At 44.9% G+C, this 16,283-nt stretch overlaps 1 protein-coding gene across 1 annotated transcript in view; it reads right to left on the bottom strand.

The window, feature by feature from the left end:
* GRIN2A (glutamate ionotropic receptor NMDA type subunit 2A) overlaps window positions 1–16,283 on the bottom strand; it is a 167,264-nt gene that overhangs the window by 79,184 nt on the left and 71,797 nt on the right. Inside the window, exon 5 of the mRNA XM_064590311.1 lies at window positions 4,246–4,451. Coding sequence (XP_064446381.1) covers window positions 4,246–4,451 — 206 coding nt within the window. The remainder of the gene's footprint in view (window positions 1–4,245; window positions 4,452–16,283) is intronic.

A 16,283-nucleotide genomic window follows, 5' to 3' on the forward strand; every position in this document is an offset into this window, starting at 1 on the left:
AAAAACAGATGGGCTTATGAAATATCTGGATGGAAAAACAATGAAATATGAAGCGTAGCTATTTTTGAAGGGTGAAAATAAATTTTTCTCTTTTTCATATTTTTAGTTTTTTTTCCCCCCACAAATTAACTGCAGTGAATATATACTACACATATAATTAGATATATACACACACATCAAGCACCACTGATGTCCATCTATGCCCAGGAACATGGGTAGATCTGACAGTGTGACTTCGAGTAATGGCAGCAGGTTGCAAAATGCCATAAACATGATAGAAATGTGTCCTAAGTACATTAAGTCAATGGCATGTCCAAATACGATTTCCTTCTCAGTATCTATCTGTGGCCCATTGTAAAACATGGCAAGAGCCAATTCTCTTTTTTCTTTCCTGGCCACCATGGGCCACACATTGATGCCTCTTCTCCAACTCTTCCCATCTGCCTCTCCTTTGCTCTCTGCTCCCTCCCTTCTTTTATCACAGGGCCTTCCTTCCCCTGGTCAGGATTCCTGGGAGAGTCTGGATAGGAGTTACGAATGCCCCAGACTTAAGATTCAGGGTCACAGGCACATGGTGGTATTCTTTGGCCTCACTGAGAACCTCAGCCAGTTAATGAGTTAATTATCTCCTCTTGTCTTCTAAAACTAGGTGTATGTCTAGATACAGGTATATGTCTAGATACAGAGGTCATTAATGCATTTTTACCCAACAAGCAACCACTGAGTACCTACTGTATGTAAGACATGGAATTAAATCCTGGGGACATGAGATGAAAAGACACGCAGCAAATGCAACAGACGAATTTCTCATGGGGAAGATGGGAACACAGACCAGCTTGTAATTGGAAACTTCCATCAGTTCCAATCACAGCCCTTGTGTATGTGTGGAGGGGGGTGTGACTTGACTACACAGACATCTGAGAAATGGCGCCCAATGCAATCTTTCTCCACACCCCACTATCACCACAAGAAAGGATGACCCATAAAAGCCAATGTGGGGAAAAAGATCCAATAAGGAGTCCAGTTCTTCAGCTCCCTAGTTTCCCAGTGTGGTCAGTGGATAGGATCACAGCCATGGAGGTCAGACAGAGCCGCTGCGAGGTCCTGGGTCTGCTCCTAACAACCAGGAAGATGCAGACAAGTCTCTTCACTAATGAGTCTCAGCTTGTTCCCTTGCAAATTGAGAAGGCTGGTGTTTACCTTGCAGGACAGTTGGGGAGATTAAATAAAATAAAGTATCTAAAGCACCTCTCACATAAGTGCTTAAAAATACATTTCCTCTCTTCTCACCGACCATCTGACAGTTTGGGGGATTAATCGACAGTGTGGCCATTTTTCCTAACATATCAAGCCAGATCATTTTTCCTCGATTTTCTCTTCACGCCTTAACACTCAACTAACAGATGAAAAGGAATGCTTGATTTCTCAGCTCATTTTCTGTTTCCTGTTTTTAGAACACCGATGTGTGTCCTAAAGACCCCATCATTCACCAAAAGTGAGAGACAAAGGGTTTTCCCTGGGAGAATATCACCAAGAAAAATATAACCATGTTACCTAACAGAATCCTTCTTAGAACAAATCATCCTGCCTCAAAGAAATGCAATTGATCTGATCTGTGTTAATATTGGAATGAATGGGTCCCAGCGATTGCCTATGGCTTTCAAAGACTTTAATGTCGCCTAGGTGTGCAGTAAACTTGTCATGTTGCCAAGTGGGAAAAGAGAAGCTACAAGCCCGCCACCTCCCACAAGAACCAAAAATGTGAATTTGAACCTGTTAATCTGTTTATAGTCTCCAGTAAAAAAGTCAGTTCTTTGAAAGAGAGTAATTTATTGGGGGGAGGGGTTCATTTTCTCCATACAAATGTAGCTCAGGACTCGCTGACCTACTGTTGTCAGCTCCGAGCCTTCTGATTTTAAAGATTTAAAGCTCCTATTATTGGCTGTGAAGTCCCAGAGGCTCTACTTGATTGGCCCCATCAAAACAAGGAAGGCACTCTTGTCATAAAGGAGGAGCCTCTACTGAGGTAAGAGTCTTCGCTTTGTGCCATCCACCCTGATTTCTTCATCTGCCCAAGTGGTGCTCAAAGAACACCCACCCAAATCAAAATCTCTTTGGACAACTTTCTCACATTTACCCCTTCCGTCTCCCGCCCAGCTCATCACTCTCAAGCACCACCCTGGGTTTCCTTCTGTTTCCCACACTTGCCAATCTCTTTCCTCCCTCAGGGCCTTTGTACCTGCTCTTCCCTCTACCTGGAAGGCTCTCCCCCCATTCTTCACATGTTCATCATCCTTTTCTACATCGTCTTACAACTCACCTCTGTGAGCTAAAGGAGCCCCACGTACCTCAAGTTACTCTTGCCTCACACCACCTTATTTATATTCCTTCACAAGGTTTATCATAACATGGAGCTGTCCTGGTCTTTTATTGGCTGAATTTTTTTTTTAACTGTGTACACTCCATATTGCAAGATCCCCATCTTTTGTCTTCTCTGTTCCCTGATGTATCCTGCGTGCCCCGCACTGTGCCTCACACATGAACTGTGCTTCATGTTTATTTAATTATTGACTAATCTATTCAGAATTTCAACTCCAATGAGGCTCCTCATTGATAAAAAAAAAAAAAAGAAAAATCTTCTCCAAACTACAAATGTGCCTTCATAATACATTTTGCAATCATATTTTTAAAAAATGATCTTTATCCCAAGCACTGAGCTCTTGGGATTTGCATCTCATATAATGACTTATGTTGGAATTTGGGATGCGGGAGGACTGGTTTCCATTCACTCATGTGTTTAAGCATTATCAACATTGGTGGGACCTGTTTCGTGCTTGTCCCTGGGCATACAAAGACTAGTAAGCCACGTTTCCAATATTTAGGCGGCTCACAGTCCAGGGGGAAAGACAAACTATAAGCCATAAAAGCAGGTGATAGAGGGATCGAGGGGTATGCACTGAATGTTTGAGTTCCTTCAAAGTCATGTGTTGAAACCTTAAACCCCAATATGATGGCATTAGGAGGTGGGTCCTGTGGGAGGTCATGAGGTCAAAGGGTAAGGCCCTCATGAGTGGGATGAGTGCCCTTAGAACGAGATAGGAGAGCTTGCTTCCTTTCTGTCTGCTCTCCACCACAGGATGACAGCAAGAGAAGACAGCTGTCTGCACACCAGGCGCCCCGCCGGTGGGCTCCCAGCCCTCAGAACTGTGAGAAATAAGTGTCCCTTTTTTTAAGCCATGCCGTCTGCGGTGACTTGTCACAGTAGCCTGCACAGACTAAGGCACAGAGACATACCCAGAGTTCTGTGGAAGGAGGGACGGTAAACCCAACTTGGGGAGGGACTTAAAGGACGCGGCAGAATTAGCCAGATGAATGGAGGTGCTTGGAAAATACTGGCAAAAATACTTCATGGGAGGCCTCTTCCTTTCGTGAAAATCCCTACGAGGGCATGTTTTTCTTTGTGTTTGTACTAGAAAGACTAGAATCAGGGCCTTGGACTTGGTCATGAAGCTTTAGGCTTCCCGTCAAGGGTGATAGGTTAGGGACAAAACTTCACCAGGAGCTCTCACAAAAACTGTCAGTTCTTCCTTCGGTCGTTAATAAAAGAGGAAATGGCACAGCTGTGACACTGGCTTGCTGTCGGTGAGCGAGGAGACCACCAGGAGGCCAGGTCCACACTGATCACAGCACACAGCCATACGGAGCGTGCACCATGACCCCCAGCTGGAAAGACGTTTCCAAAGTTTTTGAAGAGTTTGTATCTGGGATATATAAAAAAGATGGAAGGGAGGAGATGTGCAGGATTGGAGGAGGGAGCAGTCAGAAAAATAAAATATATATATATTTTTAAGGTGAGACCGAGGGGGAGGGTTGTTTGAGCACAGGGGTTAAGAATATGGCGGTTGAGTCAGATGGATGAGCATCTTGAGTCCTAGCTCGTCCATTTATGAGCTGAACGGCTCTGAGCATGGTTCTGAATCTCCCCAGAACTGTTTAAATATCTAAAATGGGCAAAGCCACTTACCTCCTATTGCTGTTGCTGGAATTAAATAAGTGTAAACCACCTGGCATAATTCCAGTTATTTATTTAAGTCTTAAAAAATCTAACATTATAGATTATCATCTAGTATTAGAATAGCCTATTTTATATTACACTTTATTAGGATATTTTGGATACCGTTGTTGATGATACGTGCTATTTTTAAAGGATTGGGTGTATTCAAGCGACAGCATCCCTGGACTTACTTGATTTTGACGAACTTCCGACATGGCACGGTGTTCCTCACGCACGTCTCGGTCAGCGGGTCTATGTCTTCCACGATGACAAAGGGGGCCTCCTCCAGGGTGACGATGCTCAGATGGTTGTCGTCTGGCTCACAGTCTGAAAAGGATTTGTACCTCGGCCACACGGCGTGCCTCAGGCTCAGGGTGTGGTTCTCCCACTTTCCCACCTGCATCAGAAAGACAAAGGCAGACCTGTGTTTTCTTGCAGCGCCGACTTCTAGAAGGGCAAGTCCTTCCCCCATATGAGGTCCGAGACAAGAACCCTACCCATCTTGAGGGCTTTTCTGCTACTTACCTCAACATATGCTTCTCTTTATATGCTAAGAAAAATAGGGATAAAGGGAAAGCAAAGTACTGGGTGGACCCCATGCCCTGGCTTCTCCCCTGCTAATTAATATGGCTGTGGTGCCCACACACTGAGATGGGTAGAGCTCCCCAGGTGATCCTAATGTTCTGCCAGAGTTCGGGACCACTGAGGTCTCGAGGGAAGCATGGACTTTTAGAATCAGAGAAGTCTAGGCTGGGATCCCCACCTCTGCCACTTACTAGCTACAGAAACCTGGGCAAGCTCTGAACCACTGTGAATGTCTGTTTTCTCCTCTGTAAACAGCACCACTCCACCTACTTTACAAGGATGTTGTGGCAATTAAATAATACAGTCTGTGAGCAGCAAACAGCACCATGCCCAGCACATAGTAGGGACTCCATACTTTCTAAGTGTAGGAGAGATGCAAGGAGAAGGAGAAATTTTTAAAAGATGCTAAGGGAGGGCGCCTGGGTGGCTCAGTTGTTAAGCATCTGCCTTCAGCTCAGGTCATGATCCCAGGGTCCTGGGATCGAGCCCCCCATTGGACTCCCTGCTCAGCAAGGAGCCTGCTTCTCCCTCTCCCACTCCCCCTGCTTGTGTTCCCTCTCTTGCTGTGTCTCTCCCTGTCAAAAAAATAAATAAAATCTTAAAAAAAAAACCCAAAAGATGCTAAGGGAAAGAGTGTGCAGAGAAGAAGATGACGTGAAAGAGCAAAAAGGCAGGAGGATTGACAGGAGCGTCAACACGAGGAGGACGCGCGGGAGAGGAAATCAGGAGCATCATTTCCACCTCAGATCATGGTTCTATTTAAGTTGCAAATTAAGGTGAACTGTTATTAATCCGGCTTGGAGCAGAGACTTTCAGCGCTTAGCGTGCACCAAGACCTGTCAAAATAGAATCGATCTGTTCCCTCCGAGCAGCAGTCCTCATGTTAGCGAAATCAAATTGAAGGCTGTATGTTTTGAACCTTAATTTTATTTGACAGCTTATTGGCACTATTCATATACACCCTGGGAGAAAGCTGCTCCCGGCATCGCGCTTCTTCCTTCCTCCCGCTCCCCTGTGCAATTGCTTGACACCACAGGTCAGCGCTTATTTGTAATACCAACCTCAAGGAAGCACCTCGTCTGAAAAGCTAAGTGCCGAGTTCAGGCTCGTCTGTGTTGATGTGACCCACTCACCTCCCCTCCCGTAATGTGAGTGTCGCCAGAAATGAATTTCAAGCCCGTAAAGAGAATTCAGACACGCTGGACACCCAAAGGGGTGATGGGGTGGCAGCAGAAAAGGCAGACAGTGCGCTCTCAGACCGTCTTGGAAAACGTTTGCTGTTTATAGTGAAACATTCCATGTGGCCAATTACAGAACTGCCCAGCATCACCGATTCCTTCCTTTTTAAGATAGGAAGGGCCGTAGAAGAGTTTGGTCAAATAAACATGCTCATCTACCAATGTCGTGATGTGTAACACAGGCTGGGGAGAATGCTGAGCCCGTCAAATTGCTCATTCACTCAGTGCGGATTTATTAAACACCAACTATGTGCTGGTACCAGCCCGGGAGCGATGATGGATAAAACTGAATGGTTCCTGCCTTCTTGGAACCATCAGTCGGCTGCGGGACAAAGACTAAACTAATAATAATAAATAAGCAAGTTAGAAAAAAAGAGATAGCCAAGCTTTTCCTTTTGGGACGTTACCTCAGTTCCTTTTCCTTCCACTTCTCTCGGAAAACTCAAACCTTCGAGAGAGGCTGGGTAGTTCAGTTGGTATGAGAATGGCTTTTGGAGTCACGTAGAACTAAGTGCCGATGCCGGCTTCACTCGTTTAGCTGAGTGGCCTCGGGAAAGTGACTTAACCTCTCTGAGTTTTATGTTCTCTCTCTCCAAAATGCAGATAGCAACAGGACATGCCCTTAAGGACTGTAGTGAGCTTCCGATGAGGCAAAATGTTTAGGAAGCATTGAGCACAGAACTTAGCGTGTAACATACATGGTAGCTGCCATTATTTTATTATTGTTGTAATAATAATTCCCTAGTAATATAGAACTCTGCACCTGTCCACCACAGCTCTTTGATGCTCTCATTATAACAGTGTCATTTTTGAGCACTCCTGTGTCATCAGGAAATGTATATATCACCAATGACTTTGATGCCCACAAATCCCAAGGGTAAGGATTAGTCTTCCAACTTTGCAGTTCAGAGAATGGAAGCACAGAGACATATAAACTGTCCAAATGCAGCTGGGAAGCCATGGAACCAGAGCCATACCACAGGGCTGTGTGAACCCAAAGGTGCTTCTATTAAGTCATCCAGATTTTGCAACCGTTATAGCTCAAAGACTCTTCCACCCCTGGAGAGACAGCTCCCGGGAAGCCCCCGGAAACATAAATTAAGGCAAAGACCATTTAGCCAGCACTATCTTTGGTGATGTCATTGGCCACATCACTGTACCCTACACCGTGAAGTCAGGCGAAGGTTCCCGTCCAAGACTGACTCCCAGGAGAGAGGCAGCAAAGGTGTATGTGTTCCTGGAGTGTAGTAACTCCCCAAGTCTCTCCTAAGTTATGCTCTCCCTTCCCATGTCTAAGTAAGCACCCAGTGGGTCGGCCGAGGAGGGTGGAAGCAAGTGGTGGGTGGAAAAACAGAGCCAAATCCCCAAGTCCCCAAATCCCCGCTCCAGGATTCTATATACCACATGGGGAAAAGAGACTTTCCCCTCCTCTGTGCATTTTCACAAGGGGCTCTAACTGAGTCAGTCCAGCGCTTGTAGACAGAATTAAGAGAGATTCATTCGCTTCCTAAGTATTTATGGAGTGGCCACTAGGTGTCAAGCATGGAATTAGGCACCGAGGAGGCTGGAGAACATGCAATGAACTTTTTCTCTGCATGGAATTTTTATGCTAATAGGGAAGACAGATATGAGTCCAAAAGCCACACAAAAATACATCATACAAACTGGGTGGAAGAAAGAAAACAATGGGTCTAAGAGAGCAGACAGGGGAAAGAAATCACAGAGGGCTTCCCTGAGGAGGTGGCATTTGAGCGGGGATGGGAAATCCCAAGTTGAGTGGGTGAGGGGCTGGGGGAGTGAAGGGAAGGGAAAGCACCCCATGTAGGCAGGGGTTGGATGATGCAAAGCTTTGCAGGTCCTCGTAAGGAGCTGAGATTTACCCTACGAGTTCATCCAGTCTGTTGGCCAGGAGGGAAAGGCTGGATGGAAGTGACCAGGGATATATGTCCATATGTAACCTGCCTGAAGGAGGAAGCTCTGTGCTCCCTCAGTGCATCTTTGTCTTCTCTTTCATGATGAAAAATTTTAAACTCCTACAAAAGTGAAACAGTATAATGAATCTCCATGTTCCCATTATCTAGCTGCAGTAATTACTAACTCATGGCCAATCTTGTTTCGTTTATATTGCCACCCACTTCTGTATCACAGTGAAGGAACTCCCAGACATGGTAACATTTCATTCATAAATCCTTAATTCGATTTAAATATCTAATCTCTATTTGCTTAATAACATTATACCTCCACGAGCTATGTGTTTCGCTGATTAGATTAGGATTCCCCCGTCTAGGAGGGATTTTATGCAGACACCGATTGGTTTTGAGGTCCGCAGCTTCTAACTCAGGGCCTGGCACAAGGAGGGACTTAATGGACAGTTATTGATGGAATGAAGGAACACGCGACCTGAATTTTTAAAAATGTCCATGAGTCAGAACATACTAGTAGACTGATTGATGTGTCCATATTGGCCTCAGCTATGGGATCTTGTGCCCTAAGCACAAAACTGAAGTACAAAAACCTCTGTTCTCTCCCTCACTCATGCTTCACTTCGAATTCGGCCCCCCAGACACAGAGCCATTGAGAGTGACTATATTACATGTTCCAGACGGAGCCAAGACCATCATGTCAATGCCAATTTAAAAGGGGCTGTGATCGCTCTGAGGGGTTCAAGAGAATGGCAAGCTTCAATGGAATAAACCATGAATTGAGAAGAAACTTCAGTCACACCATCTCTGCTTACCTCGGTGTCCCCAGGCACTAAATGGGCACAGAATATGAATGCTCCATGTGCCTGTCTCTAAAGGTCGTATCCAAGACAGAAGAACCACGTGCCCTCTGAGGACCGTAGTGATCAGTCTCTCTCCCTGCTTCTATTTTGCGCTGATGGTGACTGTCCTGCTATTCTCTAAACTGGACCTTCTTCTGGCTCCCGATCCCCTCCAGAATCATGCACTTGCCACGGGGCAGAGTCTGTAACTTTAGATCAGCAGGTCCCGCCTGCCCCAGAGAAGTTAGTGCATTCCCAGGCTGCACCACATTTCCTCCTGGGGTAAGTTTTCAAGGCATCAGAGCAAGTGAAGTGATAACGGTCTTGGTTGAACACGTAGTCCTATTTCTGGTGCTCATAGGGAAAATGGAATTCCGGGAGGCCTTGCTAAACTTCCAGTTAGATCTCCACGTGACCGGGACTGGAAGGTGCACTTGAGCGTGTGTGTTGGATATGGGCACATATCGATCCATCGACTTTCCAGGGATCAGCCTCAGCCCTACAGGACCCCTCTCTTCTCTCCCGCACATGGAACAGAGGGAAAGGGCTCAGAATCATTAATACCATGAGCTTCGGAGTCAGACAGGTTCAAATCCCACCACTGCCCTTAGCTGTATGACCTTGGGCAAGTCACATAACCTTTCTGAACATCAGTTTCCCCAACCATCAAATCAAAGTATTTCAATTTCGTTATGTCGTTGTGAGAGTTATAAGCAAGACAAGGATGGCAAACATCCCTGAATGGAATACCCAGTTCCGGGCGCACAGCAAGTTCTCCATATGGGGCACTATTATCACTAATTCAACATCTATTAAGCCTCTCTTTGGGAAAACGGTGAGCCTCCGCAGCAGAAGCACCAGCTGAGTTCCCATGACAACTTACCTTTGACCTTCAATCTCCTTGGGTCTCAGTCTCCTCATCCGTAACAGATATGGGGGTGGTGGTGAGGGTAGACCAGATGATCTCTAAGGTCTTTGCGACCCAAGGTTCTATACGATGTGCAACAAAAGTTGCCCCCCCCCGCCCCAGCTCACTCCTTATCGGGATCAGGGCAATGGATAGATCATTAGAAAGGGCTCAACAAAGGCAGCACAGTTCACAACTTGATGCTTAATTCAGGAGAGTGGCCATGTGCCAGCAGAGGCCAGGGAAATGACATGCCTCATTCTGAATAAGACAGGATGGTTCTGAGAACCAAGCTGGAAGACCAAGAAGAAAGAATGAGGTCACCAGAGCCGTCTTGGTTGGGAGCTCTCTGCTGCACAGAAGCCAGTGGTGCTCAGATCTGAAGCTTCCCTCCAAGCTGACTCTTGCTCATTCTGTACACAGGGGCATGGGTTCAAATCCTGACTTGGCCAAGCCCTAGCTGGGGTAACTCAGACAATGATGATAAAGTCAATCGTGAACATTTACCAGGCGCTTTACTATATGTTTCCAGCACTGAGACTTTATCATGAATTATCCGACTCGATTCTCAAAACAACTCCAGGAGGTGGGGAACAATGACTATCCTTATTGCTTGGTGGTAAACTGAGGCCCAAAAAGATGAGGTGTCTTGTTCAGGTCATAGTATAAAGGTCAAAGCAGGAATTTAAATCTGGCCAGTAAAAACTCAGACCACTGCTTAATCTCTATCTTCCTCTATTAAATTTGGTTTCTTCATATTTTAAAGGTAAATAATAGTGTCCACCTTACAGACTTAAAAATAAGTCTTTCTGGGTGCGCCTGGGTGGTGCAGTCGGTTGAATGTCCAACTCTTGATTTTGGCTCAGGTCGTGATCTCAGGGTCGTGAGATTGAGCCTCACATTGGGCTCTGCACTCAGTGCAGAGTCTGCTTGGGATTCTCTCTCCCTCTCCCTCTGCCTCTCTCACTCATGCTCTCTCTAAAATAAATAAAATTAAATTAAAATAAGGAAAGAAAGAAAGAACGAAAGAAAGAAGGAAAGAAAATAAGTCTTTCTGCTTCCACTATTCTGAGCGCTTTAAATATTAATTCGTGTAATGCTAAAAATAGACTGATGAATAAGATATTATACTATTATTACCCCATTTCACAGATGAGGGGACTGAGGTGTGGGGTTTAAGCAGTTTGTTCAGTTCCCATGGCTTGAGAGTGGGAGAATCAGGATCTGAACCCAGGACTTGTTTTTAAGTCAGTGAGGAAATGCAACTAGAAGTTTTTGCTGAGGCAAAAAAAAAAGGAGAAAACTTTGATAATGCAGAAATCTGACAAACACCACCTCAGCCAGATGATTAAGGTCAGTACCAACAGGGACAGGTCCTTTTGTTAGTATGTCCCCTTGATACAATATGATGACACTCCCAAAACACATAACCTCGGTCTAATCATAAGAAAAATATCAGAAATATCCCAATTTAGCGGTATCCTAGAAAAGAGCTGACCGAAACTCCTCAATACTGGGAAGGTCATCAGAATATAAGGAAAAGCCGGGAAATTGTCACAGCCAAGAGGACCCTAAGGAGACCCTGTGATTAAATGTAGTGGGGTGTCCTGGATGAGATAGTAGGATGGCACAGGAAAAAGACATTAGATAAAAGCCAGGGAGATCTGAATAAAGCACGGGCATTAATTAACAACCACGTATCAATACCCGTTCCTGGAATGGGACAAACGCCGTGTTAATGTCAGGCGTTAGTAATCAGAGAAGCTGGGCATGAGGTGTATGAGAACTCGCTGTACTGCCTTCACAACCTCTCTGTAAATTTAAAGCTATTCTATTTCTTTTTTAATTTTTTAAAAAAGATTTTATTTATTTGTCAGAGAGAGAGAGAGAGAGCACATGCAAGGAGCCCAACATGGGTCTTGATCCCAGGACCCCGGGATCATGACCTGAGCCGAAGGCAGATGCTTCACCAACTGAGCCACCCAGGCACCCCTCGTTAAAACTATTCTAAAAGACAAAGGTTATTTTTTTTTTTTCTGAATTCAAAAGAGGGAATTTTTTTAAAAAGCAGATATACTCTGAGAGAGACAGAGTAGCAGAGTTGCCAAAACTGTGAACTCTGGAGCCAGGTGTCCTGGCTTCAGATCCCAGCTGTGCCACTTGGACAGAAAGCTGAGCCCTGAACCACACGGGTTTGAACTGCGTGGGTCCAGTTATACGTGGTTATTCTTCAATCAAGACAGTGCGGTATCATAAATGTATTTTCTCTTCCTTGTGATTTTCCTCATCACATTTTCTTTTCCCTAGCTTACTTTATTGGAAGAATACAGCACGTAATACATAGGGCATACACAATACGTGTTAATCAGCTGTTTATGTCCTCAGTAAGGGTTTCAGTCAACAGGAGGCCATTAGTAGTTAAGTTTTTGGGGAACTGAAAGTTATACATGGATTTTCAACTGCGCGGGGTAGGGGGTGGGTGCCCTTAACCCCCCTGTTCGAGGGTTGTATTGCTTTGCTGTCTTTCTGCTTCAATGGCATCATTGAAAAAATGACATGATGACAGTAGTATAATTCCTAGTTTTGCTGAGAGGACTAAATCAGTTATTCTAGGGAAAATGCAAGGAGGAATGCCCAACACAGGGGAAGGTACTATATGTTGTTTTGTTGTGGTTTACATCAATGAAAAAAAAACTTTTAAAGGTGAGTTCATATTGGGGCACCTGGGTGGCGCACTCAGTTGAGCGGCTCAGGTCATGATCTCAGGGTCACGAAATGGAGCCCCACATCATCGGGCTCTGCACTCAGCGGGGAGTCTGCCTCTCTTTCTCTTTCTCCCTCTGCCCCTCCTCCCCATGCTCTCTCTCTCAAATAAACAAATCTTTAAAAAAATAAATAAAGGGGAGTTCATATCATTTCATGTTTTAACTCCATAAAAAGATTTCTTCTTTCTTTTTTTCATAAAAACATTTCGTGATACTAACCTGAGTTAGCTTTTTTTTTTCCCCCTCATTGGTGATTCTGGCCACAAGTCACCATCTCCACATTTCCCCCTAGGGTTCAATAACAGCCTTCTGCTGTTTGCGTGCCCATCATCAGTTTTCCATGTTTTTGGTGACAGCATGTTGGTTTTCCTTTGTAGAGATCCCTGACTCCAACTTCAAGAATAGGCACATGGCCCTTACTTGGCACATTGGTGCATTTGGCTCCTGAGCCACAGTGATTGGCTCAGGAATGTGCATGTGACCTAGACTGAGCCAGTGGGAGTTTTCTCTGGGACTTTGGGATGATCGGCATAGGATGGTCATGACAGAAGAACCTATCAGAGAAAGGCTGCAGAGCTAAGCAACAGGAAACAGCAATAACATCTGAACGGCACTGCTTGAGCTTTTACAATCAAAGTTGACATTCACTGGGCTCTTGGTATGTATTAGGCACTATTCTTAGCACCATTTTAATTCTTATAAATACTCCATACACAATGAATAGGTGCAGGCAGATGATTTTTATCTCTACCATGAATTTTTTTTTTAATTAAAAACAGTCCCAAACTCATCCAAATGGGCTGTGTGGGAGGAGGAAAAAAATCTTTACCTTCAAAACAAACTGAATTTTGGTGATAAACCTTGGAGTGTTTTCAGCAAAAATAGTGAGGTTTTGAGGACAAAGAAAAATAATTGACCTCTGATGGAGAAAAGCGATTCTGTTAAAAGAACTAAAAAAGGGGAAATTAACTTTGTAATGATTTTTTTATCCGTTTTTATTAATAAAATTTAAATACAGTGCCTTTAGAAAGCTAATTGCTCTTCAGCTCTTGGAAAATGTTTTGTGAAAGGGCAGTGATTAGTTATCAAAATGTTCAGTCACTATTTTCTCAGAGCAGAGATAATTTTCATCTCCAGAAACTGTCTGTTGCAAGTTAATGTTCACCCCTTCATGTCTGGGTAAATGCAGAGAAATAGCACAGAGGTCACAGTCAGCTGGGAAAAGGTTAATAGATGTTTGTGGTGCGCCTTTCACAGAGATGTGTTTGATTTTATTAGATCTGTTCACGACATGCTTACAAGAGACGATTAAAATCTCTTCATAACTGGTCTCCTAAGCCACCCCTAAAAAACATATCAAAACGCCAAAATCATACATCAACCCCTACTCAAATCCTTACAGAATCATGCAGACTCTCCTTAACATGCACGGAACCTACACTAACCAGTCGATCTCACCATATTCTCTGCTCTCTGCTTTCTGGCACTTTTCCTCTCTCTCAGACACCCTATGCACACTCTCACCCATGTACACATCCAAACACACACACTCTCACACCTACACAGACTCATCTATGTATATACGTACAGATATTTATCATTATACCTAAGCATCTATACATAAACCCAAAGACAAACCCACACCTGTACATACACTCATACCTACCCAAACTCACAATACAGACATATATACACTCACACCCACCTACACATGCACAACTACACATCTATGCAGACCCTGCACACACATACTCACACCTCTACACACCCACCATACTAAGCCACAATAACGCATACACTTTTCAGTTCTCACCAAACACACCCTGCTTGACACCCACTTCCCTGCCTTCACCTGCACTGTTCCTTCTACCCCAAACGCCCCCCCCCGCCTTAGCACCTCCACAAACTGAAATCCTACCCGTGCTTCCCAGATCCAGCTCAAATACCACAGAGCCCAACTCTCCAGCTGGAATGCATTTCTGAATTTTCTGTGCCTCCAGAACATTCTCTCCTGCCCTTGACTTCTCAAGGGGAGGGGTTTGGGGTAGAAGGACAGTGCAGGCGAAGGCAGGGAAGTGGGCTCAACCCATGCATCTAGTGCTTTACTGTTGCAGGCCCTGCAGGAGGTGTGGAGACTGCAATCATGAACAGTGCAGGCCTGGCCCTTATCCTCAGAGTTTCCACTCTGGTTGGAGAAGAGAAGTCAAAGCTCAATAGCAGTAAAGAGAGATAATGGCCATGCTGGGAGATAACAGGATGCTGCCAAAGAAAGAGATTCCTGCTCTGGAAGGGGACCAAAAGATGCTTCCAACAGGTAGTGACTTCCGACTCTGAGCCAGACCGGTGGAGCTGGAGTTTGGCTTGCTAAGGGGTTCCATCTTTATTCTTAGGGCAACTGAAGTGGGTGGAGGGGCAAGGGCAGGGATTATTGAATCCTTTTCATCAGGGGAGGGACAAAATCAACCTGATGTATTAGAATACTTCTTCCCGAGGCAGTGCAGAGAAAGGGTTTGTGGCTAGAAGATTTTGAAGGCAGAGTGATGGGCTGGGAGGCGGCTGCATTCATCTGCATGAGTGGGACACGGGACCACATTGGTGAGACCAGCATGAACTTGAGATCTCCAAGTGGTACCATCAAGAGAACTTAGAGACAGACTATAGGACTGTATGGGCATGGGGACCGAAGACCTGTTTGTCTTGAGCGAAAGTTCTGTTGAAGAGCTGGCCTGGCCTGGCTTCCACAACCATGTGACCCCCATGGGCTGCAGCATATAGCACTCACCCACTGCTCAGCTCCATAAATATTTGCTGAATTGAACCTGGTTCAGACTGATGCACACTCTCCATTTTTACTTAGAATTCCAAGTTGAAAGAGGAGAGGAGCCTGTTTACTCAGTTCCTCTCCTTGGAGACAAGACAATAGGGATTGCTAAATTAAAAATCAGAGAGGAAATTTATTAAAACCGACAATGGGAGCAGAGTTCACACTGCCTATGCTCCAGGTTGTCTGGCCCCGCTTAGCTCATTTCATAACCAAGGGGCAAAGAGGTCTTAAAACAAACACTTGGCATGTGTGAAACATCGGAATGCATTTCACTCCAGATAATAAGCAGTGATTTACTCCCAAGCTGGAGAAAATATGTGTAATTAACTCTTCAGGAAGATGAATTTGGGGAGAAAAACAAAACAAACAGGAGGCCAATTTCTCTCTACCTGAAATATAAAGCCTTTCAAAGGACATGAGATAACTGGCCGTGAAGGGAATTTAAACTGATTTAATATCCATATTTAGCATAAACAGCATCATCGATTAGCATCACTTCTTGCCTCTGCATGCAAATCTAATGCAGCTTTACACGTGAGTCATTTTGGGTCTTGGGGTTGCTGCTTGAAACCAAAAGCAGAGCTGAACTTGATTGATCTGGAAATCACAACAAGGATGCTGGAGTCACGACTGTGGCCTGAAAGGAAGTTGAAATGTGCTCTACCTGGAGTGCTTTGCAGTGGAGACCAGTGATTTCCGTTTTAAACCAAGACCCCATCTAAAGTTTGTCCAAGATGGCTAGAGTCTGCTGAAACCAGAGGCCACACTGGAACCAGCTTTTTCCTGTGTGGTGTATGCAAACAAGCTTCTAAGAGATACTGCTGAAGGGTGGTGTGCGTCAAACCCACCCCGTCTTCGAGGCCACGGGGCCTCCGATGGCCACTGGCAGAGTGAAACCAAGGCTGCTTTTCAACAACGAGGTACAGTATCGGCTTCTTTTGAATGCCTGGTCTTAAATGCAATTATCCAAGCTGGTGGGATCGTGAAACTTTGGTGTAAGAACCTCTCCTTGGGGGGCTGATCAAAAATGCAGATTCCTAGACTTTTGGAGTGTCTGCATCAGTAGGTCTGGGATGAGGACTGGGAATTTGACTTTTCAACCAGGATCCTCGGTCATTCTGCTCTAGGTGGTCTGAGGAACATATT

This window comes from Mirounga angustirostris, unplaced genomic scaffold (assembly GCF_029215605.1).
Source record: "Mirounga angustirostris isolate CCGP_5_RB_7025 unplaced genomic scaffold, mMirAng1.0.hap1 SCAF_5, whole genome shotgun sequence".
NCBI classification, from domain to species: domain Eukaryota; kingdom Metazoa; phylum Chordata; class Mammalia; order Carnivora; family Phocidae; genus Mirounga; species Mirounga angustirostris.